Genomic DNA, 27,342 nt, shown 5'->3' with positions numbered 1-27,342 from the left:
ACGGCAACTATACAGTGATGTTGATATTTATTTTCAATTTGCCATCAGAACCTGAGCAATTCATGTCCATGCAATTTTGGTAGCTTAGCTGATGAGAGTTTTTAGGATGGATACAACGACACAGTGTTTTAAGGCTGTTATTCACTAATTGCCTCATTTAGATTCATGATTAGGCAGAAGGAAAAAGGGGTCATTAGCGAAAAAGCCTAAGGTTGTTCATATTTGCCTCACAGATTTGGAGCTGCGCCTGATTTGAATGGCACTGGGGAGGGGGGTGGGGGGTCCAAAAAATATCTTCAGGCTAATGATGATGAAGGGAAATGAAGCAGGGAGAAGGAGTGTGTGAGATGCTTTTCAGTAGCCACTGTGTCGTTTAATTTTCATGCAAGTCCCCTTTTGTCCGCCGATATGCTGCAGATTCATGTCTACCTTCCATCCTTGCTCCATCCCATCTACATGACAGAACCATTTTCATTTGCAACAGACACAGTGACAGAATATTGATTGTCTGAGCTGTTTTTTCTCCTCCCTGTGCGCATCATTCTTGTCAAAGCTTCCATCAAATATCCAGTTGTCTTTTTTTTTTTTTAGCTGTTCTTAATCTCATGAGGAGGAGGGATTTGTATGGTTGTGGGGGTTTGTGGGGGTTTTCTTGTTTTTTGGTTGGCTTCTTTTTGTGTGTGCATTTTCTTTTGTCTGTCATCTCTCCCCAGCGGTTCCTCTAAACAGCCAGCCCGCATTGTTCTTTTCAGCTTCAGTAACCCTCTCCATTAACCCTCCTCTTCATTAGGAACCAATTAAAGTGGTAGATGCTCATTGCCAAGCAGCAGTAAGAGGATGTAAAATAATGGGATAGATACAAACTGCACTGCACTTGAACCAAAGGAGAGCAGAGACTTACCAATTTGCCAATTTCTGGAGTTCAGGCCAAATGCAGCAATGCATTTTCTATGCATTTTACACAAGTTAAGCTACATAACTTCCTCTGGGATTCTGAAACCATGATGTAGACAAGCTCACGTCGAATGCTGAGGCAGAGAGACGGGAAAGGTTCAGTTACTAGATTAATGTAAGACAAACAGCCATACGTGTCACAGAGATATGTGGTTCATAAAAGGCATCTCATCCCTGATAAGAAACGTAGAACAAAGGGGAAAACACATCCTATACATTTCTCTCAAAATGCTGCTAGTGGCATTGCTCTGCATGCCAGCAAGGTGCTGGAGTAACCAGATGAGATGGTGTTCACTTTTCATGGTGAAGCCAAAGCAGGCAGAAGAAAACAATCAACTGGTGACACCATAGCACCTTCACACATATGCTGCAGCTGTCACTTTTATCAGCGTTCAAGATAGAGCCATATGTGAGAATGCACATGTGCACTTCAGTGAGATCATATCATCAATCTTTTAAGCCACATGACAACAGAGCAGCTAAATGTCCGAGCGAGCTAACGGTGACTGGCGTCTCCTGTGCGTTCTGTCCCGACAACAATCCTATACCAAACGGAGTATTTCCTTTTGAAGTTTCTAAGGAGTTTTTTGAACTGGAACATGGATCCAACTCCAACTTCTCTGAGCAAGTACTTGGTGACAGTGGAAAGGAAAACCTCTCTTTTGATTGGCAGAACCGATAGAGGAGGGGCAGACACCTGCTGCTCACATCAGTTGTAACTACACTGATGCCACCTAAAACTTGGAAATGTTTAATGAGAACAGTCACCACTCTAGTATTATAAAAGTGACAGAAAATAATAAAATATATCCCGTTTTTTAAGACTAGGTTCTTCTTAAATTAGCGTGGCCAGAGGGCAAAATCTCTTCTACTTAAATGGTACTTCTTAGGTAGTACAGCTACTCCTTTATTTTCCATGAGTCGACACAGAAGATGGATCTGCATGTTTGATTTGACACAGTTTTTACATCTAACACACGCCATCCCATTTATCCAGGCTAGGTGTCGCCACTCAGACAACACCTTCAAACCATTTTTTATTTTATTTTAAAGTTTTAAAAAAATGTATTAATTTTTTAAATTTGTAACCACCAAGACTGCTTCAGAGAATTCTGTCTTCTGTTTTGATTTGTCATCAAAGGAGAGGTGGCAGTGACGGTGGATGTGACGTCAGTTATAAATTGGTTTACAGTCAACTTTGTCACATGGTGCCGTTCGCCAGGCCCCACATGGCAGTTATAATGGAGCCCTCAGTCAAGCTCAGGCACCCACAACAAAATTGACTTCATCAAGAATGCAGGCTGTGCACATTCAGAAACGGGCTTGTCACGGGAGCTAACACCCACGCCTGAAACACGTAATTGTGAGGATAATGTACATTGCGCATCAGTAGGATGTGCAAAGTCAATAATTGTTGGTCTTTTGTTTTGTCTTTACATATTTAGATATGTAAAGTGTTTAAAGAAAAGTTTCCTATCAGTCACATTGACAGAGAGATCCATGTGTCCATACGCAACGGTCTCTGTTTTTAAAGATCATCATTTGCTGCATGCTTTTGATGTTAGAATCAGCACACCAGCAGAGATCTGGAGTCGTGGGCAGGAAACACAGGCTTCAGAAAGTTTCTGTGCAGCCTGTTGAGGGCAGAAGGTTAGGCTGTATATTACATGTGAAATATGTGATCAAAGAGTTTTTCATTTTTACTTTTTAATGAAAACCAACACCTACTGAGTTGTCACTTTCAGGCCTGTGAAAGGGCAATATGAGACTTGATTTACAAAATGCTTTGATTTTACTTGAGGGTACGCAGCTGACTGGTTGGATGGAATTGCACGTGAGGTGGTGTAATTTTCAAAGGAATCACAGGGTATCAATAAGCTGAATACTGTGTGTCTTGCTCTTGATGCGGGGGGTCTAATTTCCCCCCTCAAGTTGAACCCAGTGTGGCCTTTAGTGAAATAAAAAGAACACCCCTGTCCTAAATGCACAGTTGTCTTCAGCTGCAAAAAGTATTGGCCTAATGTTACACTCTGTATACAACACTGCACCACTTCTGCTCATCTCCAAACTCTCTCTCTCTGTCTGTTCTCTGTGTTTTCAGATCTGAAGAGGGAGGCCAGTATCTGCCACATGCTGAAGCACCCCCACATTGTGGAGCTGCTGGAGACCTACAGCTCAGATGGGATGCTCTACATGGTGTTTGAGTTGTAAGTCCCAGGCTGTGATTCAGCAAACACACACAAAATTCCTCACACCAACACATATGTAGGCTGAAGATAGGTAATGGGGGACGGGTGTCACAGTGGGGCACATCTGTAAGAGAATGCGTAGTGGGGATGGTACAGAGGAAAGAGGACACAGAGCAGAAGGATGACAGTGTGAGGAGGGCGTGGAGAGAAAGTGAACCCTGCAGTGGTTTTATGTAATCAAAGCTGATATGAAAAAGCTTGTTAGATGAGGGGTTTTTTGTGGGGGGGCAGTGTGCAGAGGATGAGTGCAGTCTATATATATATATGAGGGGAGGGGGGAGAAAAAAAGATGAGATTAAGATTTCACACTTGCTGCTACTTCCAGCTTTTCCAAGAGCTGCATCATCCCCTGGAGCTCCTCCCAGCCTGCTCCGTATCTTCATCTTTCTCCTCTTCCAGAACTAATTCCTTTATCATTTAATTCTGTTATCGCTGAGCAGGCGAACGCTCGGGTTTCGTGCGTAGTTCTATCACATGGCTTGGTGCACCGGGAGAAAACTTTCAAGGATATGCAGACGAGCGCCATTTAAAGAGATTTTCATGGTTTTTGGAGCTCATTTGCACACACACACACACACATACACACACTGACACGCTCATGAGACCACAGGCAGATATCGGAGCGCTACGGGCCTTGGAGAGGGGAATGGATATGGGAGTAAATGCAGTGGATAAATGTGGAGGGCCTCGTGCCGCTCTTTTTCTCAGGTCTCACTCCTCACTAATCACAGAGGCTAAAATGTGAACGTGGTGCGTAATAGGAGTGCAGAAAAATATGGATGTGCTGTAGCCAAGTCCTACATCAGAGTCCTGTTTAATTGGCACAGAGACTAAGTGACAATAAAGAATAGGCTTCCAGTAATTGGGAACAGAGCAATTATGAGAGACGGGATCAGCTGTGGCTAAATGGCCTGGCTGCAATTGTGTGCGAGTTGTGTGCATTTGATGATTGTCATTCCATCATCTGTATATGTGTGTGTTTTTTTTTTAAAACAGCCACCTAAGGAAGACTGAGCCTGTGCGCAAAGGCCTAATTGCCTTAAAGTCTGCTCCCAGCAGCTTAATGATCGCGAGCGCACCGCTTTCCTGTGCATTGAGACGCTGTGGCCGGAGCCTTGTTTCAGCTCGGTTGAGGAGCGGTCGTTTTTAGAGCCGTGCTGTTATTGTGAATCCCTCCAGAGGGCTTTCATGAATGCATCACCATTACAGCAACAGCTCCTCCTCCTGAACACTTGGATCATAGTGGGGAGCTCCATGCAAATGCTATCATCACTGTGAAAAGAACATGATTGCTTATGATTTACAAAACTGAACCTCGCTTTAGCGTGTAGACTATAAAATTAACCGATTTTATGTGACAGTCAGCAAAAATCCTTCATTTCACTCATTCCCATCCAAATTCATTCAAGAGAATGAATGTGCACCAATATGGAGTTTTGCCTGTTTTCTCTATGCATAAGCTGCAGAACAAGTCTAGTCTTGTGATGTCAGAGCACGTGATCTAACCTCTTGTTCAATGGGAAAATCTAAGATGCAATTTATTTATACCAGATTTTGGGAAATCGTTTCAATTATTGGAAATAATTTCCCCGTTCACAAATTTGGTTATAGCAGATTAAAAAAAAAAGTATAACAAATAGCTTAAATATGCTGACCAGTATGTAGCTCAATAAATTAGAATGCAGTGTGGCCAAACCAGGAACTAAATCTAATCTAAACTCTAAATAAATACAAGGCAGTAAAATCAGAGTAAAAATATTAATGTATTTCACAGTTAACTAAGCAGAAACAGAATAAAAATTCACTACACACACCCGTGTAAGAGTCATTACCTCCTCCAAGGACGTATTCACTGTTAGGCTGCTCGACATGACTGAATGTTTTTGGTAGTATTTGTTATTATGTCTGTAAACATGAGAGCTTAAAAATGTTTGAATGAATTCTGATCAAACTTTGTAGGTGTGTAGAGTGGGCTCATGTTAACAATCTATTTGTGTGTGCATTACATCCACTGAGATCTTCAAGGTCAGCTTCATGATTTATTGGTTAAAAATGGTCAAAAAAATATTATAAAAACTATGATTCTTGCAAGTGTGGTGTTGACTTATAGAATATACTGTATAAAGTTTGTCTTTAAACATAGTGTTTTTTCCTAGTTAGTTAGAAACATAATTTAGTGTAATATTAAATAATAATAATAAGTTATTAGTTATTGGCATCCAGTCATTTACAAATCTTTACCTATTATTCATTACCTACTCACAAACGTTTTTCTAAAAGTAAATACTGTTCAGAGTGTGAGCTGCATTGGTGGAAGTTCTTGTTTGATATTTGTTAGAGTTGTTCAATGAGATATGAAAGATATTCAGAAGCCTTGAATCAGTTTGTTAGAGAACGTGCTGACTGTCCACTGAGTGGTGTAGAAGGCTGTCAGGACTATCCGTGATGGATATCAGTTTGTTCAGTGTCCTCCTCTACATCTCTGCTCTGATGCAGACTCAGCAGACTACAGCAAAGTGTACGCAGCAGTTTGATGGAAAATCTCTAACATTTTCAAGAATCTTGACTTCTTTAGGAAATCGAGATGGCTCGTCGCCTTCTTCTGTACAGTCTCTGTGTTAGTCTTCCAGTACAGTGTGTTGATGTGCTGTCCCAGGATAGACGCAGGCTGTTGTGGGACAGCTGATCACCATCTCTCTGGTAGTTTTTACATTTAGAAGTATTTCTGCTACACCACGCCACCAGTAATGCTCTATATCCTTCAATTATACGTCTAGCAAGTTGTTGTTTTTCCTAAGTATTTGACAATCATAAGTTTTCTTATTTTCTTATTGTTGCTTGAAGCTTATCAACGTCATCATCCAGTCACTGATCCAAACTACCTGAGGCCCAACACTGACTGCGTAGAATTTGCTCATTAGGTACAGTCACCAGAGACTGTCTGCTGATGCAGACATGGACAGACTGCTCGTCATTCCTCTTATACTTTCTAGTGCAGTCTCTCCATGGAGAAGACAAAGAAAAGAAAACTGGCAGGCACAAAGTCTCCTCAGAGCCTCGTGCTTACCATTTGAAGATGAAATTTAAGTCACTTGTGGAGCGTAGCACTCACTAACATGGAATCCATGACACGCCTTGAATTCTTAGTCTATATGGCTATGGGTTTAACTGATAGGGCAGCTCAACATGGCTTAGGTGGAGCTGAAATCCCTTATTGGGACAGGAGATTCAATCCAGAGGCTCCTGAAAATACAATTGAGTTATTTATTACAAAGCGGTTTGTGAATATTTGCAGTGGAGCCTCTTTATATTATATTATTTAATTTTTATTTATTCATTTATTAAAGAAGTATGTCTTGTTCAATGTTACAAAAATCCCTGACATCAAGTAGAATTCTAATATTTGGATAAACACTTACAAACATTCAGAAAAGTCGAGTACTACAAACAGAAGACGTTCTACACAGGAAAAAGTAGGTGAAAATACAGCAAAAACGTAGACTGTATTCAAAAGATGGACATAGCCACCACAGCATCATTCAACGGTCATTTTAAACCGTCAAGTTTAAAGTTTATATGAATCAGATGTACTAAGTGTACGATGTGTCTGACTGAGAAACTCACAGCATGCTCATACGTTTGCAACCTGTCAGTCAAAAAGTAGCCAGGCGACAAATCACGACCTGCTTCACTTTCGTTTTAGTTTAAATAGGACATCGAGTGATAGATACGATTTAAAACTGGTGAATGAGACCATAAACAAATCAGGAAAGTCTTCACCGAGATCACAGGTCCGATTGTATAGCTGACTACATATTATCTTTTATATACTGTCTGTACTTGCTTTGATGTTCTTGGTGGGGTACTCTGACCTGCTGAGCTAACCTTTTTTCATGAGATAAGATCGGCTTCATTTATCTCCGTATTTATCTGTTTATAGTAATATTTTATGGGTCTTTTACTGTATTTAAATATTCCCTCAGGGTTTCAAATAAGGTTTAGGTAAAATGTTTTTGTATATTTTATTAATCCCCTGTAGGAAATTACTCTCTGCATTTAACCCATTCACTCAGTGAAGCAGAGTATAGGGACGGTACCTTGCTCAGGGGTACCTCAGGATTTGAACCCCTGATCTTCCTACTGAGCTATCTCCTCCCCCAATAATGGTGCTATGAAATACACTTTTCTACTTCCTAACTCTTAATAGTTTCAGAAGAGAATGCTGAAGCATAGCAGAGGCTTACAGAAATATTACCAGCATCATAGCAGCTTTTTTTGTGCTACATGTAGGCGAGCTGGTCCAGCTGTGCCTACCTCAACTCGCAGACGCTAAACACAATTACTGCTACTGACCTGTTTCTCCCATTTCACCTTCACAGCCAATCACAAAGAAGCGCAGCACTTGAAGTTTTAATAAGAATAGCCTTTCCTTCTTACTTGTATTTGTGGCCTGACCTTCATGCTAGTCTGACCCTCTCTCACCGTGAGTCTCTTTCTAATTTCTGTGTGTGTTAGTATGGATGGAGCGGACCTGTGTTTTGAGATCGTGAAGAGGGCAGACGCTGGCTTTGTCTACAGTGAAGCCGTGGCCAGGTGAGATTTTATGGCTTTGATTTACTTCCCTGAAAGGCTTCCTGATGCTTTTTTAAAATTATTTGAATCAATATTTGCAACCATGATTTACACAAACACATAACTCTGATGTAACAATGACCTTGCACTTTCTCCCCCCCCCCCGCTTAGTCACTACATGAGACAGATCCTCGAGGCGCTACGCTACTGCCACGACAACAATGTCATCCACCGAGATGTCAAGGTATTTTTCATCTGCTTAGGTGTCCAACTACGAAGTGCAGCAGCCCACATTTGAAAGTTCAGTTGTTTCTGTTGTCACGTGTGTTTAAATGCAGTTTATGTTATTACATTTTCCTGCATTTTGGTGATGCATACTAAGTGATTAGACTTTTATCTAGTTTTGTCCAGTTTTGCTGTTTGCTAAATTAGAATTGTTGTGGCTCTGGATTGGCTTGTCTTAAATTTCCAATCCAGCTTAAATGGCCTGTATTTGTATAGTGCTTTACTTAGTCCCTAAGGACCCCAAAGCACTTTACACTACATTCAGTCATCCACCCATTCACATACTGGTGATGGCAGCTACATTGTAGCCACAGCTGCCTGGGGCGCACTGACAGAGGCGAGGTTGCCAGACACTGGCGCCACTGGGCCCTCTGAACACCACCAGTAAACAACAAGTGAAGTGAACGGGTGAAGTTTCTTGCCCAAGGACACAACGACCGAACCGGCAACCTTCCGATTACAAGACGAACTGCCAACTCTTGAGCCACGATTGCCCCGCTAAATACTTTTTGGATTGTTGGCCACGCAAAACAATTGGGTAGGTTGGGTGGTTGTACAGTTGACAAAATTCTTGACCTCCCCAAGTTTATTGAATCCTTGCAGCGCGGAGGCAAAAGCAAACATTTTCTATAAATGGGAATGGTGCAACATCAACTGTTAAACGTGTGACCGATTTATTTTTTTTGCCCATAAGTAAGTTTGCTAATAATGTTGGTTGAAGCTAAGAGAAGCAGTCAACGGAAAAAATAATAGCGCTGCTTTAAAACATTTTATTTAAATTTAAAAAACCCACAATGGTGGCGAGGGAAACAAAGAGTAACTGGCTTCTTTTTCACAGGCCGTTTCAGTGTTTATCTGTCTCACACACTCGACCAAACAACAAATACAAAATTAAACAAAAAGGTAAAAATCAAAATGTCTCTTCCAGCAAACATAAAATAAAAAAAAATCTCTGACGTAAAGTTAAGTCTTTTGTGCGCATCTCAAATAAATAAATGAATAATCCAAAAAGTAGCTATATTAATACTGAAACAAACAAGAAAAGAAGGTAAAATATTCCCTCCAAACAAAACGTATAAATTCTAAATGTGCAAATCAGTTTATATCACCTGTCATCATTTACTGGACTGACAAATGCCGGTTGGAAAATTTTTAAATATCGCCCAACCTTAATCCTCCTACAGTGTTGGTCAGGTTGTGTACGTGAAACACATACACAGTAACTACATGGTGGGTCTTCACCCAATTTTTGCTTAAGGTCACATTTGTTGTTTTACTGGCTCTTTTTGTACGTTCACATATATTCAACCTTTTGGTGACCGTATTTACTACTCACCACGTAGTTTTTATACTTCTGAGTGAAAACACTTTCGACTGGTGGTGAATGACATTAGTTTCGTCCTGGATTTGACTGTTTGTCACCCATGTCAACTTCTCAATACACTTTCATTTTCACAATGACAAGCAAAGTTTCGCATTCTTTTTTGTACTTCACACTAGGGCTGGGCGATATGACCCAAAATTCATATCTCGATATTTTTTAGCTGGATGGCGATATAAGATATATATCTCGATTTTTTTTTTAAAGCCATAAGTTAAGAACAAAAAGAGAGTTCTTAGTCACACTGTGTCCCAGATGTCACACGGGCACTTTTATTTATATACAGCATAGATGTACATGAAGAAATTACTCAAAAATAAATTATCAGCATTTATTAAATAATCATGGTCCATAAATAAAAGAAAACAATGTTGTTTTTGTGCATAACAAAAAGCTCACAATTGTGCAGTCAAAATGTAAACTAATAGACGCTGAGCATCAGAGGCGGAGCCAGACATTTGAAACACCCGGGGCTTAGCCCAAAGAGTAGTATGCATGTGGGATTTTTTTTTTTTTTTTGTGGGGGGGGGGGTGTAGAAATGACTGAAAGATTAATAGGCTCTGTTTTGAGTTTTGTTCAAAAAAGAATGACTTCATATAGGGAAAAATATATATCACATGTGCAGGACACCTTAAACTAGTTTTTTAATTAAGCAGCAAGGCAGAACAAGGTCAGGGCTGTATCAAGACACGAGGACTAAACCCCAGTTCAACCAGACCCAGAACTGATCCAGAATTAAAACAGGACTACAACAGTTCAAAATCAGGACTACTGAGGACTTAACCAAGACATAACCAGAATCAGAACTAGATGATAGCACTAAAAATCATCATAGACCTGCACTACACTTATTGTTTAATTCTACCAAAGTCCACTATTTAGATTGAGAAAAGTTTATATAATTATTTAGTCTTGTTGTGCAAACAAGCCTGCAGAACTTAATAAATATAGAATTTGAAAAATAACAAACCTAAAAAGAAACACTAGGTACGAGATACATGAGGACCTGTGATACGGTGATACTTCTGGTAAACAACCATTTGACTAACATGTGTGTCTCACCTGCTCTTGTTCATCTGTTCTGTCCTCGTTCTCCTCTCTCTCCCTCTTTGTGCTGACAATCATCAAATATACAGTTGAAACCAGATATTTACTCTTCAGATAAAAACACTTTTTTAATTGTAACATCAAATCAGACTAAATGTTTATTTCTTTAGATTGATAAATATAAAAACATATTTGTTAACTTTAAGAGTAAAGAGAGAAACTATCTGTATTTCTTAATTGCAAATGGCACCAAATTGTATTCAAACTTGAGCCACACTTATGGAGCTCCACAGTTCTTTTCCTGGTGTTTTGGTTGATATCTCTTGATTTTCCCATGTTACAGAAACAGGCTCTGTGTTTTGCCTTATATGCATCCACAGCTGTGCCACCAATTTACTCACATGGACTCTACTAACCTATCAGAAGCTTCTTCAGCTCAGAATGGAATCGTCTGGAGTTTTCTTATTAATTAACAATAAATTTAGTGTACATGTACTCCTAAATTTGATGAAAGTGATAAAAATAGCTCTGTCTCTCTTTATTCTGAAATTTAACTAATTCAAAATATATTTCAATATTTATCTAAAACAAAAATTTACTCTAAATTGATGTTGTACAGTAAAAATGTTTTATGTTTTCTCCCTAAAGTGTAAATATCTGGTTACAAATGTGAATATCCTGCTGTGTACTGAAATCCCTCTTATTTTGCATAGAAATATACTGAACAACATACAAAGCATAATATATAAAATAACATTTACCTGAGTTTTTTCTTTGAAAGAACCCTTGAATGTCCATTCTTATGTTTCAGTACATAACTGAAACCGATTTAGTCGGGGAGGGTAAGAACTGAAAATATGAAATAAACACACGTAAGCTAAGACTCTAAAAAAAAATAGCATTTGTTCGGCTTTTCATTTCGCCATTTGTTGATTCACTTGAAGAGCAAGTAACGTAATATTGGTCAAGTGATCAGTTTCATATCAATCTTTCGTGATACACCGTCATATTTACATTATTTGTACGGTACGAATGATTTGCTTTGGTACCTGGTCAAACTTAAGCTCTCCTTAGTATGGCTGGCTCCGTCTCTCCAACAGCGCACTCACGGGCAGCAGCTGCCCCGCCCCCCCGCTCAGTCGCTTAGTGCCTGAGCTTGGATCATACCAATATCAGGGGGGGATTCACGCACAGTCGTAAATTCCCACAGTGTGCACTATGTGCTTCGAATATTGTGTGTACTTTTTGTTTTATACAGTTGTCAGCCAGGCATCTAACTATGAAAAAATTACACTCCAAAATACCCCAGGCTTCTGACAAAACAACCCGGGCTTAAGCCCCGTAAGCCACCCCCACGCTCCGCCCCTGCTGAGCATAATAACAAAGAGACAGATTTCACAGCTGCACCACGTCTCTGAACAGGTGCCATTTGTGGTCCTTATACACACACAGTACGTATCACTCCGCGAGGCTCCTCCCCGGTAGCTGTAATCCTCCGACAATCCATCAAGCGGTGCAGCTCCGTAGCTTAGCAAAGTCATATTAAAAAATTTTTTGACAGATTGCTGAGCGCCGTGTACCACATAAAATCGGTTCGCGGTCAGTAAGCACAACCAGAATTCATACATAAGGCGCACTGTCGATTTTTGAGAAAAGGAAAGGTTTTTAGGCCGTGCAGCCCCTCCGGGCTGCATGTCGTTAGCGCGGTTAGCTCGCTAACACGTTGACGCCGTCCAGCCCCACGCACGGTAACTCGCTAACGGAGATTTTCCGCTTTCATCTTGTCATTGCCTGCAGGTGAAGCTATGGGGGAGGCGGAGTTGTGTTCAGTGAAGGAGAGGCGAGGCCGAGTAACGTTGCGTAGAGACAAAAGTGGACGAAAGAGGCAAACCTGCGGCTCCACAAGTATAATTATAACGTAACATAGACTATATCGATATAAACGATATTGTCACATTTTATATCTCGTATGAAAATATATCGATATTTTTAAAAAAACTCGATATATCGCCCAGCCCTACTTCACACAGTTCATTAACCTGTAAGTCGTGGTGGGTCATAATCTGGGTCAGCCGCAGCATTATTGGCATTCTGGTTAAGTATGCTGTTTTGACAGCGTTTGGCTAGCTGCTTGTTTCCTACTACCTATCAACAAGCTCTGTAACCATTTCAGACCGGACGAGCCATTTGCTCGAGTTTTGAAAGCTAAGAGACACGCTTTATCCTGTCTTCCTTTGTTCTCTCCAACCAGTTGCGGCAGATGGCCACTCCTGACCTGGTCCTGCTGGAGATTTCTTCCTGTTAAAAAAAAGGGTTTTTCTTCCCCACTGTCACCAAACGTTTGCTCATAAGCGGTCATATAATTGTTGGGGTTTTCTCTGTTATTATATATTATTGTAGGGTCTTTACCTTACAATGTAAAGGGCCTTGAGGTGACGCTTGATGTGATTTGGCGCTATATTAATAAAATGGAATTGACTTAAATGTTTGTCCATTTTTGCTCAGTAAAGGAGTTCAGAAGCTTAATGACACAAGTTCTCCTTTTTCAGGTTTTTCATTTCGTAATGCACCAAAATTTAAATGGATCTGAATGTGCAGGCGGCCACTTTAGAATCTCTTCTATGACAGAGCCATGTTGTTGGGGTTCATGCAGAATGTGGTTTGGCATTGTCTGGGTGGGAACATATAGGTCTGCAAAACCTACGTATACCATTCAGAAGTAAATTCACCTTCCCCTGGTACATTCGCAGATGCTGGTGTAAGCCCACAGAGAACAGCTATGATTTCTAAAAGGAATCTTTAAAAAAAAAATGTATTGGTTATCGTCACGGACAGTTTTTCACTTTGCTTAGTTATCTTAAATAAACTCAGGCCCACAGAAGATGTGTTTCTGGCTCTGATTTATCCAGTCTACTTTTACCTTGCAGTCATGGATGCATTAAGTGACGTTCAATGACGGTGAGTTTTTGAGCACATGGTGTAATTTTAAGGTTGGAATTGTTTTCGGTCAATGCTATAGGCCACAGTCGATCAAGTGTTTCACAGCCTTCATTACAGAGTTTGGGTTTTCTTAATATTTCATTGATGTTATATACCGGAGATGATGAAATCCTCAAGTTTTTTTTTTTGTTTGTTTGCGTTGATGAACCGATTGTGAGATTTTCCACTATTTGTTTTATCAGTAGTGCACAAGCAGTCGTACCCCTCTCCCAGTGAATGCTGGTATCAAATTGGAAATAAGGAAACATTTTTCACGTTTTAAACGTTTGATACGTTGTCCTTGTATTGCTTTCAAGTACATTTTGGGTTGTTATATTTTCCAAAGCATCCCAGTTTTTTGGGGATGGGGTTGCACCAGTTTACCACAGTGCACTTCCACTATTATTCCCCCCCCACATTCGAATCATTGGGGCAGTTCAACAGTGTAGAGCTGTTAAATATGAAGCAACAACAGGAGTAAAGGTTTGATTTGTATTAGCCAGTCACTTGACACAGTTTCCAATATGTTTTAAATCGAAAAAATTAAAGTTCAGTTAGAACTAATGTTTGAAAAACCGTAGTCCTTGAGTACATATTTAGGGTTGAAAGAATTTGAGTAACAAATGGACATGTTTTTCACTGCAGAAGACTGCTGACATAACAAGCTATGAAGGGAAACTCTGTGGATCATTTGTGCTGCTGCTTTTTTCGCTCACGTCAGACTATGTAGAACTGGTCTGACATGAGTGATGAATGAGTGAGGAATGTGTGATCGAAAGTAGATCAGTGTATCATTCTGCTTATGATGCCTTTTGCATCTAAAGTAGTCTTCTGTACTCTCTCAGTTCCCTGTCGTTGTGTGGAAATGAGAAACAATAGAGTTGCTAGTGGGTGTGGTTGGACCAGTGTCACACTGATTCAGTGACTCTTAATGTGCTTAAGCAGAGAAAGCTAATGCTATTACTGTTTCAATTAGTTACATGAGGGTTGAGTTATTCTGTAACATGTCCCGACATGCAGTGACCAGTATGCCCCTTTGGCTGCACTCTCTGACACACTCCCTATCGTAAAGAGGCTCTTACTGCTGGCCGTGGGGGTCATACTTTTAACATCACTCTGGGTTGTTTACTGCTAGCTTTGCGTTAGCTGTCTGTGCAGTTGCTTGCAACAGGCTGATGTATTATCAGCAGTTGTTTCTGGCCTGGACATAGTCTGCACTTACTGTCGCATTCTCAGTTTTTCATTGCTTCACTATTTTCCTCCTCCCTGAACACAAACTGAAATCAGCTGACTACGTTACATGTGCACAGCGTGGAAAAGGCATGCATGATTTTTTTCTCTCTCTCTCCCACTTATTGTGCAGATAACTGAGGAACCTTGTAGCACAAGTAATGACACAACTGTAACTATACTGTGACTACAGTAAGGGAAACTGATCATGTGCTTTAGATGTCATCACGCTGCTAGATGAGGACAAATCAGCATCAAGGCTCCTCCACCGGGATCACAGTCAGACTTGGTGTGGGATATAAAACGCTTTAATCAGATGTCATGTATACAAAGTGAAGCAACTCGTAGTGCTGAGTGTTCCTAACGAAGCTCTGGCTCCAGCCTGCTGTGTGATACATGGCAGTAAACAGTGGACTGGCAGCTCCTCTATAGTTTGTGCAGTGGTAAATCTAGATGTCGTGATATGAGAATTCTTCATGCTACTGCCGTGCGATTGATATGTAATACCTTCTCTTACGTTTCCCGTCAGTATCTCTCTAACACCGTCTGCAGCTATTTGATTATGTGCGTGCCTGTGTGAAAAGGTCAATGTAATCGCTTGCGTCAGTGTGTCAGTTGTTTGATTGCACGTCAGTCTTTGGTATTTGTGTGTGCTGCAAGCAGTAAGTAGCTATTGTGTCAGCCAGCTTTTATGACAAGTAGAGCTAGCTTAGGGAAAAAAGAAAAGAAAAACTGTTTTGCATTCACATACCCTGCTTCACATTTTTCTTTAGTGTAAAAGCACTAAAATCCCCTCTGCAGTTAGTGAGGTTAATGCTTTTACGAGATATTCACAGAGCTTAATTAGAACACTTTAATATAAGTACTTTACTGAGTTGGACAAGGCCCATATGCATATTTTGTCACAGTCAGCTCCCAGCTGTTGTATTACTATCTCTCTCTTCAGCATTGTGCCTTGGTATTAGTCATCATAGTCTATATAGTCATATCTCTGTCTTCACTCTGCGGCGCCCCTACATGGATCCCTGCTGAATCACCGGCTTAGTCTTATTGTCTTGATGTGAGCGATACCAGCCTGTGAGTTTGGAGGGGCATAACGAGATGATAAAGCTGCCTGTTTGCAGTGATAGTATGTGTTTCAGTGCCATTCACTGAATTACAGCCTTTTTTATATACTGTCCACACATTTCAGCAATTTAGAACAGAGTGAAATCATTGCCTAAAAACTGTATTTTATAATGCTAAATAGAGTGGTTACTACTACTACTACTACTCTACCTGAGCACTTTATACAATATCCCTTATTCAGCCATTCACACCAACATAAGTACATAGTACTTTCTGTCTAACATCCACACCCATCCAGTGCATAGGAGAGCAACTTGGGGTTAGCATATTTGGCATGGAATCAAACCACCAACCTTCCAGTTGAGCTACAACTACCCCCCTACTACTTTTACGTCCTTCTCTGTGATCTGGTTGTATTTGTGACAGAGTAGTTATATATTCTACTGACTGTTTTATTTCTGGAGTTCAATGAACCCCATTATTATCCAAAATCCTGTCAAAGTCCTTTTCATTTTATATTTACATTATTACTCATCGACATCATTGAGCATTTAATCTGAGGAGCATAAAAATGGTTGCTCAGATCCTGCCATGATGTTTCAGATGTCAGAGTTAGCTTTTAATTTCACTTTTGTCGTTGTTGTTGATAATTTTCCATCTGATGTGCAGCATCTTAAAAAGTTTTAATTACTGCACTTCATTTCTGTGGTAAAAACTTGGTTAAATACCATGTTGGTATGTGTATCGCAGCCTCTGTGTCAACAAGTTTTCTCGTATGGAGAGTACAGAGTAGGTGTTACCGACACTGTGCTGGTGAGCAGCATGTTTGTCTGCGGACGCATTTAAATTCAAGGCTTGTTGTTTTTTGGCCTTGTATAATGTGTATATCTGTATAACGCTGTTTAAATGTAACACAGTGACCCAGACCGCTCAAACTGAAACAACAAATGGAACTCACTTCCTCCTGCTTGTTGTTTCACCTATTTGTAGTCTCATGTAAAATGTCTCACAGTAAAGGCGGAGAATTTCCTGGAACTGAAAGATAAGTTGAGAGTTCAGGTATATATTAAACATGCGTGCATGCTGCTGTAGCTTAACAGTTTACAAATAAAGCTTAACAATCAAATCCATGTCAATACTAACCAGTCAGATAAAAGTCATTGATCACATTGGTCCTTTATTTTTATTTAAGAGTGTTAAATGTTACCTCCAGCTTGTCATTTGTCAGGATTTACCACTTTTTTGTCTCATAGTTTGTTTTGGTATTAATGTGTGAATAACAAAACTGTATGTCTCAAAACCAACACGAGGAGGTCGCAGCCACCACAGACATCTGATTAAAATAGACAAGTCTAGCTCATCACTCTAAAATGGCTCCATCTATTTAACTGCAGGATGTTGACTTGTAATCAGCTGCATCAGCACAGACTTGCTATGATCAAGTTATCAACACAGAAACAAATTAACTGCAGTTACTAGTGATCAATAAACTTGGTGATTTTACTGAGTTGTAGTTGACTTTTAAATGTGACACATGAATTACAAATAACTAGTTTGTTATGTGATGCAGTAACTATGGGATGGTTGATGACTGAGTTACAGCCCCTTTAAGATTCAAATTTCCCAGCTGTAATGTCTCGTTTTTGCCTTCGACTGTGATGAGGTCAGACTGGAGCTTTTTCTCAAGTTTGACAGATTGTTTTTTCTTTTTTTAATGAATTGATGCAGTTGTTGTCACCAGTGCCTCCGAGCTAAAAAACAACAACAAAAAACTAAAAATACACGCATGTAATGTTATTTAATTGCATTAATTATCTTTACTTTCATGTGACTAATGAGTTTAGTTCTCTAGAAATCTGCCTCTGATACACAAATTTGAGCAGACATGCTTTCAGTGAGAACAGCCTCACAGCTGCTACTCCAAACAGTAATTCTGATCACAATTTAATGCATTTAATGGGAAGCCTGTGAACTGTAGCTCTGAACAAAACCTGGTTTACATGCTTCCTAAATAGTCACTTGTTGGGTTAAATGCTGGTATTTGTATAGACAACCAGAAAATGTTCACCTATACATGAAAAAGTCAATTTTCTCCAGTCGTGTTGCTGCATTACATAATAGACATAAAAATAAACACCCTCTACTACGAGAGCTTAAAATGAGCACTGCTGTGATGATGTGTGGCGTTTCACGTGGCGTTCCTAATGTCAGCTTCACTTTGCTTTAGGCAGCTGTTGCCAGGTTGTCAGCTAGTTCCCCTGCACTAAAACTATATTTAGTCATCGCTGTTTTAAATGGAACATCTGTTAATATTTGAATCTAAAATTAGCCAGATTATTAATCCCTGGATTGAAAGAGCAAAACCCGTGGACTAAACTAGTCAAGTCATTATTGTGGAACAGACAAAGCAAAAATCAGTTTGTCTTTATAAAGTTTTATTTGTCAGATTTCAAAACGGATGCATTTCAGATTTTGAAATACTTTGATTACACAATACTAAAGCTAGCACAATATCACACTATACATATAGAGGGGGAACATTAATGGAAAATTAATTTCCTCTCCCCTCAGTTGCCCTTCACAACTGCAATTACAACAGACTTAATGTGCTTTAGAGTTGATTACTCTGCAGCAAAAAGGAGCCATCATTCAAGCCCAGCTGTGCAGCACCAACATTTTTTCACAGATTTAGGAAGACAGCAGTTGTACAGGATAACTTTGAGATGGCTTCAGGACGTGCATCGTGTTGTAAAATCATCCCCCAGATATGGTCGCGCGTCTTGTTGTAACCTTGCTGATCTCTTCCACCAATTCGGAGACGGGGGTCTTCCTGCCAAGTAGACGGCAGCATGATGTGTGCTGGACAGACTCGGTGAAATCTTCTTCAATTTTAAGTTCAGTGTCCTGCACAATGTTTTAAATTTCAGTCGATTTCAGATTTAGTTTCATTACACAACAGTAAAACAAAAACAATATCACACTGTATATAGAAGGGGAACATTGTACATCTAAATAGGAATTGGTGGAAACTAATTTTCCACTCTGCTCTCAGTTGTCCTTCGCAACTGCAATTACAACAAGCTTGATGTGCTTTAAAGCTGACGGCTCTGCAGCAGCAGTGGGGTTTAGATCCATCTCCTCAAAGAAGCCCTCGTCAAGGCCCAGCCGTGCAGCAGCAACTTTGTTGGGTTTCTGAGAGCGGCGTTTGTCCAGGATTTCATGTAAGATGGTTTTAGGACATGCATCATGCTGTGAAATCATCCCCCAGATGTGAAGTTTGATGACACGTCCCGGCTGTGGTCGATCGTCTTGCTGTGGAACTTCTGTGCTATCATCCCAAATCTCCCCAGACTCGATCCTCTGGAGAACTCGTTGTAATCTTGGGTCATTGTTGATCTCTTCCGTCATTTGGGAGAAGGGAGTTTTTCTCCCAAGGAGTCGTCGAGCGTGGCGTACACTGGAGAGGCTCAGTGAAACTCCCAGATCTTCCTCAATTTTTAGCTGAATGTCTTGCGCAGTCATCTTGTCATTGCTTTTTGTTATCTCATCAATGGCAGCCAAGATATTGCTGTAAAATATTAATAAGAAACAAGAAAACATTAGACAAACAGAAAAGCAAAAGTTATTTTCTGCAGGCTACCATTCAGTAATTCAGTCCTTTGATTACTTACCGACTTTCGCGGCAGGGTTGTCTCTCCTTGTAGTGAACCCTTGCAGTCCTCACTGAAACTTTAATGCCCAGGCTGGCGAGATATTGCTTGAAATCGTGTACTTGTCTCATTGCCCTCATGAGATGAGTCTCCTGGGATTCCTCCTTGCTGATTTGTGCCATGTCTGCTGTAGTACAGTATGTTGCGATCGGCAGCTTGGTAAATAACAGGAGCTTATCTGCTCTCATTTATATAGTTCAACTGGGTGGGTTCCAGTAAACTTCTGAAATACCCCATACTTGACCTAACCAATAGGAGTTCATTTACAATCTCTGTTCAGCAGAAAAGTAGTCAATCATGTAGTGTGTAAATTGTGGTCCTTAACGTGGATGACAAGGGGAGGTGTTAAAATGGCACGCCCACCAGGTGCAGGCAGAAAGGCACTGAAATGTTAATGATGTCTGGCTTGTTTTAACTGCCAGACAAAGAGCTCAAAAAGCCCCAATCAACTTCAATCAACGACTGACCCTTGACTAGGCATCACTGTCGTTGATGATCCGATATGTATGTGAAAGAAACTGCTGTAACTGACAGAAGCTGCAGTTTCAATGGGTCCCAGGAGCAACAGCAGTGTCTATACACAGTGAGCCAACAGCTAATGGTCACATGATTACTAACGATACTTATACAGAAATCTTACATGTGAACTAAAATACATGGGCTTGTTTGGTACCAAAAAAAAACCTGCCCGACGAGGCATTGATGGACATGTTTATTCAGACTCTGGATGTCAATAAGACTGCAACTGCTTTCAAAACATTATTCATGTGTTTTATTGTAATATTTTTACTGATTTTCTTAAATCTTTGAATCTGACATGTGCCCTCCATAAAATAATTAATAAATTAATAATTAATAAAAAATTAACACTAAATCTAATAAAACTAAACTGAAACAAGAAAGCTCACTCTGGACACTAACTGAAGCTAAACTGAATTTACAGTTAAAAGTCAAAAATGAAATAAAAATAAAAATGAATTATAAAATATTAAACTATAATAACTCTTGAAACTCTTGACACTTGAAACCAAGGACCAGCTGGACATCTAAAGTTGAGCCCTGCAACGAAGCAGTCCAAAATCCATACGGTAACGAAATAGACTGTTATAGTTCTGAGCGGTGTTATGACTCAGACACGAATGTATGAAATTGTCCTCATTTTAGTCTTGGACCCTTAAGTCTTAGAATTTAGAGGGGCCCTAAAAGTGTTGACCTTTTACCTTTATTAAATCTGTTTAGAGAACGTTTGAGAAGTTTTTAATCCTGTCACTGAAAAAAAATTCTAGCATAATGCAACTGTCATTAGAGCCGGGCTATTTTTGGAACAGGCCAGACTCTTATCCACGCTCCAAGCTATACCAGCGAGAAAATCACGATAAACTGACTCAAACCTGCAAGTGATTTAACTTGCTTATCTTATTGAATATAAGTGTTGAGTTAGCAGCTAAATTGGTAAATTTATATCAAGTTATCACATTTGCCTGGTTCTTTTTTTAATTCCTAGAACTTCCTCACAGTTCAGTTAACTCCCTGAGGCTGTTTTCATCAGAGTTACAGAGATACATTACATAACTTGCAGCATATGGCTAAACCTCTATGCTTGGTCTGGTGAGGGAGTTAACTCAGACCAAACCTGTTAGTCAGTCTGATGATTTAGTTTTATTAAGTCAAGCTTAGTGGACTGCTGGGATCATGAGGGAAGCTTGCCAGCCACACTCCTTTATGGTTAGTAAATGAATAGTAAATATTAAAAAGGCACCTTGTGTTAGAACAGTGAGGTAAAAATGCAGCTTTGACATTGTCCCACTGTTAGATACTTCTGTTATCAGTATCTAACAGTGACTCTGAGCCCCTGTCTCCAGCTCATTAGATGTACTGCTGAGACGTATGCCCTTTACAGGGGACACAAACAAAATAGAGCATACACATGCAGAGCTTCGGCAACAAAACTGTGCTTGTTGAATATGGAACAGTGTGAACGTGCCACAGCTTTCCATGCATAAAAGTCACTGAATTCATCGCAATCCTCTTGTTCATAAATCACCATGATGGCTGTGTATTCATCTTCCCACTTGCTTCACCACAGACCTCCACCAGTGACAGCAGCACAAGCGCGCTTGTATGTCTATTTTTGTGGATCTGTGTGTTTGTCTTTGGCCTCTCTCACTGCTACAGATTGTGTGCATGCAAATGCACCGCAAACAGCAAGGCAGGATGAGTTTATCTGCGTCAGCTTTGAAAGCAGAAATTGAGAGATGAAGAGAGAAGCCAGCACAAGATTGAAGGTGAACTTTTGTGTTGTGGGACTGTTCATATATCTGGTGTCCAGAGGTGTGGACTCGAGTCACATGACTTGGACTCGAGTCAGACTCGAGTCATTAATTTTATGACTTTAGACTTGACTTGAAAAAATGTTGTAAGACTTGTGACTTGACTTGGACTTTTACACCAATGACTTGGGACTTGAATTGGACTTGAACCGGTTTACTTGAAAAGACTTGATATTTTACCCCAAATATAAAATTTAACATGCATATTATATAGAGATTGAAAATGTGACGTCATTCACGGGTAGAACCGCAAAGGATTCTGGGAACTCGTGGCAAGAGGTACTAGCGCACGCAGGCTTTCAATTAAAATCAGTCACACAGCGATAAAAAGAAACAAAAATGTCAAGAAGCTGTTGTATTATTAACTGCAATAGCCGGTCGCATGACAGCCACGGGAAGCCGACGGGTAAAGAGATCGGTTGTTATCGGATTACGTCGTTGAAGAGAAATTGTTCGAGCCATGTTTCCGAAGTGACAAAGACGCGACGGGTGGCCTGGATTGCAGCCATTCAAAGATCAAATATAACGTCCCAGAACACTCCAGCTCACAGGTTAGTCTGCTCCAAGCATTTACACAAAGGTCAGTCTGCTGTTGTAGTTAACATAAGTGGTGATATAGGTTACAAGCAAGTCTGGCGCTGAACAGAAATTGTCGCGCTATGCTCCTTTATTTATTGTGCATAAATAGTGAATTGTCCTGACACAATATTGCGTTTCGCTTCTGTTATTATGGTACATTGACAAAAACATATACTTTTATTCACAGGATAAAACAGGTTTTTTGTGTCACTAATTGCCCAGTACGATTACAGCATACAATATTATTGTCACTGCTACATTTCTGTAATGAACCAGAAATTATTTCCACTACTAATTAATTACCGTTGAGCTCAAAGGTCCTATTAATAAACGGTTAATGAATGTGTATTTATGACAACAATTTGTGAGACTGGTAAACTTATGATACGTACGATGGTCTTTCGTTCTACACGGTGCATTTCAAGGTCCTGCACCCATCCGTCGGTAAACTGTACCTGGGCTTGTTGCAGTGACCGGAAGTTACTAAACTTCATGAGTGTATGCACTCACTCCAAGAACCGTATGATTATAAATATGCATATAAATATGCTACGATGAGATAGCTGACTTCATCTAACTAGCAAATGTTGTCCAGGCTACGTTGGTGATACAGTTTTTTTTAATGTGTATGATATTTTTGTCATGCGATTTCAAAGCCGGTCCTACAACCGCATCCAAGAATAACATGCAGCTTATCTCAGAACTGTCGGTGAAAATTATTCTTGGAGCTAGGTTTAATTGAGCTGCATTTTAAAGAGGTGCAATTTCACAATTTGTGTATATTTTCTAAATTCACTATTTTGTCATGTGTTGAGAAAAACACAGATTAAAAAATTACATGGTCTAATATTTACATTTAGCATAACTGCAACATTATTTTTTCGTGTTTTTTTTTTTTAAAAGACTCGAAAGGACTTGAAATTCAAAGTTTCAGACTTGTGACTTGACTCGGACTTTTACACCAGTGACTTGAGACTCGACTCTGACTTGCCTGACATTACTTGAGACTTGACTTGAGACTTGAGGATAAAGACTTGAGACTTACTTGAGACTTGCAAAACAATGACTTGGTCCCACCTCTGCTGGTGTCTGTGCTATACAGCCAGCTGTTCTGAAGTAAAGTCATGCTGAATGTTGAATCTGCAAAGCATATCCGGGCTCTGTGTTGAGCCGTCTGAGGAAACCATAAACACAGCAACACTTTGATGTAAACCTGAGGAAAGAGAGTGTGGTGCCGACACAGACCTATACCTTCGTTTGCAGCAATAGTATTTCTTCATTCTCCAGGTGCGCTAAGGTGAGATCTGCAGTCAGATCTTCTGAATGTAAGGAACAGGAAGTGTTCCCTCTGTAAATTTTATAGTGTCCATGTCTTGCATATAACATTGTGTGTCTGCAAGAAAACATTGCACAAACTTCACGCTTCAAGCCTTCTAGTTAAATTTGTGCTCGGTCAGACTCTGTTTGTGCTTGTCCCTTGTTGAGCTTTTGGTGGTCTGTGATAGGTCAGTTTTTCTTACTGTGTTGTAAGTCTCGAATGTATACCTGTGGGTAATATCTGCAGAAAGAAAGCAGCATGTTGGACAATCTTGAAAGTAAAGATGAGTCTGTTCAGAATACAAAATATAGGAACAGTGAATGTGTCTTTAAATGTTGCTGCGCTATTATCTGCATGTAACTCTATCCATTAGATTAAATGTAGTCATTCAGTCAACTGTTTAGTACGTAGTCGGCAACACACATCTGACAAAAGCATGTGTAATATCGCTAGACCCACATTAAAGCTGTTTTTACTGAAGCTCTGGTAAAAAGTGATAAAGTATGGTGCTGCACGGAGACACCGAATAGCGATATTTTATTAAGTAAATAAAATATTCTGGGAATACTATAAACAACAGCACAAACACCACAATGCTAAGATAGCTTTAGGTGAGCAAACTTCTATTAAATCAGCTCAACTGAAGTGTGTCAAACACTGGATACACTGATTGTGAATGAAGTATTGTGATTAGAGCAGGGCGATATGACCAAAAATATTTATCATGATATACATTTGAAAATTTGTGATAACGATATCCTCAGCATAACCACGTATAATATCCACAAACTTAAAAAAAGGTTATACACACAGAATACGGTAATATTACGTTGAAGCACAGTACGTATCACTCCGCGAGGCTCCTGCCTACGATAGCCGTAATGCTCCAACAGTCCATCAAGCGGTGCAGCTTTGTAGCTTAGCAAAGTCGTACTAAAACATTTGACAGATTTTCGAGCGCCTTGTTCCACATAAATTAGTTTCGAGGTCAGTAAACACAACCAGAATTCAAACATAAGGCACACTGGATTATAAGGGGTACTGTCGATTTTCAGAAAAATCAAAGGATTGATTTTAAGTGTGCCGTATTTTCCAAAAAACACGTTAATAACGATGGCCCGCTAGCATGCGCTACCAAAAATAGTGCTTTGTTCTGTATCTGAGGGACGAAAGCTAAACCAGTTCCACACCACTGAAGTTGCAGCATTTTTAAAAACCAATTCTGGTTCATCTTTTTCATTCAACGATCCACTTTCGCCCTTCTCATTCTCTGTTGCCGCCATGCTTTTTCCTCCATGTGCGTATGAAAACAAAAACACTGCGCATGCATGTTTTACCCATATTCTATCGTGATATTTCATTTTCTTATCATTGCCCAACATTATACCAGTATTACCATGAACGGTATGATATGGCCCAGCCCTTATTGTGATAATCTGATGATATATATTGTTTATTGGGGTTTTCTGGTCATTTGCACCTCGACTCTTAATGCAGCAAAACTAGAGGCAGCGATGGCTGCTACTTTTCAAAGGACAGGTTTGTATTTCCTGCTATGGCATCGTACCATTTATATATTCAAGGCAATCACTAATACTTTAAATGTTTTATTATTCTGATTCTGATTATTACATTTAAACATCTTAAAATGTCAGTGACGCACAGTTTTGTAAATATCTCAGCTTACTGGTTGCTAGTTTCAGCCTGTTTACTGGAAGACAGACTGAGGTGATACAGATATCTGTCTGTCACTGTGCTTACATGTTAGACCCTATTCTCGGCTTTATTTGGGGTGGCTTTGAAGCAAATACCACTTTCTACATTTGAATGGGGAAGTGTGATTGATAGGAGACTCATTTCCCCACTGACTGCTTGTCAGTGACTTGAATGTCAGCTGTTTTTACAAGGTAAAACGGTCGTTCTCCTCTCGGACCTCTTCGTGGTACACTTGGAGGACTATTAGCAGCGTCGTTAGTGCTGTTTGTGTGTTGATGGGTGGAGTGAATGGCTTTGTTAATGGCTTTCAATGGGCCTTGAGGTGTCGACCATGAAACTCAGTCATTGCAGTTTCACAGTTGAGCACAAACGTGCACAGTAATATGCATGGGACGTGCACTGCTGCTTTTAATGTGTCTGTGTATGATGGCAAAATAACACCTCTGAGTAGCCCAGCAACATTTAAAATTCCTATGAATTTGCAGCTACATTTGTTTGTTTGTCTAATCTAAACAGAGATGACTTTAGTTTCCCCTACCCCCGTGAAACGTGCTGGGAGATCAGTTAAATCAACCAGTCCATATATATGTATAAAAACAACGCTGGTTTCCTTCAACTTCAACAAAGTGGGAATCAGTCCAATATTGTGTAGTCAACCAGGAATAAAATATTTTTCTCTTTCCCCTGTCCCTTCGTCCTCTCACATGTATAGACACAAATTGAGTAACAGCAGAAATTAAAAATTAGTGCGACAATAAAACGATTGCAGGTTGCTGCTAGTTTGCAAAGTTCACCTTATGTTAAGCCTTACAGCTGATTAAAATATAAGGAACATCAGGTGTTGTATTAATGGCAGTACATAGGAGCTGCTTCATTTGAACTTTGACTGTTTCATGCAATTCCTGTATGAGGTGCGCATTCGAAAACCTAAAGACTTGCAAAAAAAAACCCTAAATAAAACAAACCCCTGCAATCTTTACTACAGCTCGCAACTTTTCAGACATTAGCAGCAGAACACCTCCTGAAGCTGCTGGCAGTAATGCACTTTTGTGTCCGAGTGCATGTTGCATGAGCCCCACAAAAGGCATAAGAAACCACAGTCACAGTCCTCAGCAGCAGCAGAGGAAAACCACAGGAAATAATACAATGTCTGAGGAGACCCACAAACAATGCACACACCCTTGTGTAAACAGAAAGTGTATACAGATGCAAAACACGCAGAGGTCTTTTGTTGATACTCCCTAATGCAAACCTCTGGCGTTTCTAATGAAGCTGAATGATTGGGAGAGTGATGTGAATAACATTGGCAATCAGTGGGCTGCCACGGGTTAATGGGGGTAAGTAAGTGTGACTTCATTTATTTCAGCTCCCCTTCTTGCTAATATATTTCAACTGTTAATTGATAACAAACACAAACGAATACACAGGAAAACGAAAATAACCTCCAGCCATAATATTACACCAGACCACAAGTCCTGACCATCATGTTATGTCATCATGGAATGTGTTTTATTACAGAGGTTGGCTAAAGTTTACAAGTTTACACGTCAGCCATACGACTTCTGTCCCATATAGCCTGCAATAATTGCTCATTTTTTCTAACTATAGTCTGCGAGCCACTACAGCTAATGTGGCTATCATGTAATTGCTACTAGTTAAATGGCTAATGTTAGTGTGTGTGCCTTAAAGGTAATTGAAATGGGAAATCTCTTAAAATTCAATGTTGTGAATGTCCCAAGTATGAGCGACAAAACAGGAATATGTAAGGCTGGGTGGTACTGTTAGTAACGGGCTGAGTGCATCTTTTATGCATGGCAAAAATTCAAAATCTTACCAAGTACATTTGTCTAATTTCTAGTCCAAAAAAATCTTATGACACTTAAAATAAGACACAATCAGCTACAGAGTAACATTTCAGTGAGA

At 39.9% G+C, this 27,342-nt stretch overlaps 1 protein-coding gene across 11 annotated transcripts in view; it reads left to right on the top strand.

The window, feature by feature from the left end:
• Positions 1-27,342, top strand: part of caska (calcium/calmodulin-dependent serine protein kinase a) — a 174,554-nt gene that overhangs the window by 75,377 nt on the left and 71,835 nt on the right. For all 11 annotated transcript variants that reach the window (XM_085383536.1, XM_085383533.1, XM_085383535.1 and 8 more), the window contains exons 3-5: positions 3,056-3,161; positions 7,719-7,796; positions 7,947-8,019. In XM_085383536.1, the coding sequence (XP_085239662.1) occupies positions 3,056-3,161; positions 7,719-7,796; positions 7,947-8,019 (257 nt within the window). The remainder of the gene's footprint in view (positions 1-3,055; positions 3,162-7,718; positions 7,797-7,946; positions 8,020-27,342) is intronic.

The sequence above is a fragment of the Rhamphochromis longiceps genome, linkage group LG16 (assembly GCF_057381845.1).
Source record: "Rhamphochromis longiceps isolate RC_006_pf linkage group LG16, R_longiceps_female_GT1.1, whole genome shotgun sequence".
NCBI classification, from domain to species: Eukaryota; Metazoa; Chordata; class Actinopteri; order Cichliformes; family Cichlidae; genus Rhamphochromis; species Rhamphochromis longiceps.
This window is presented reverse-complemented; position numbering and strand designations above follow the sequence as displayed.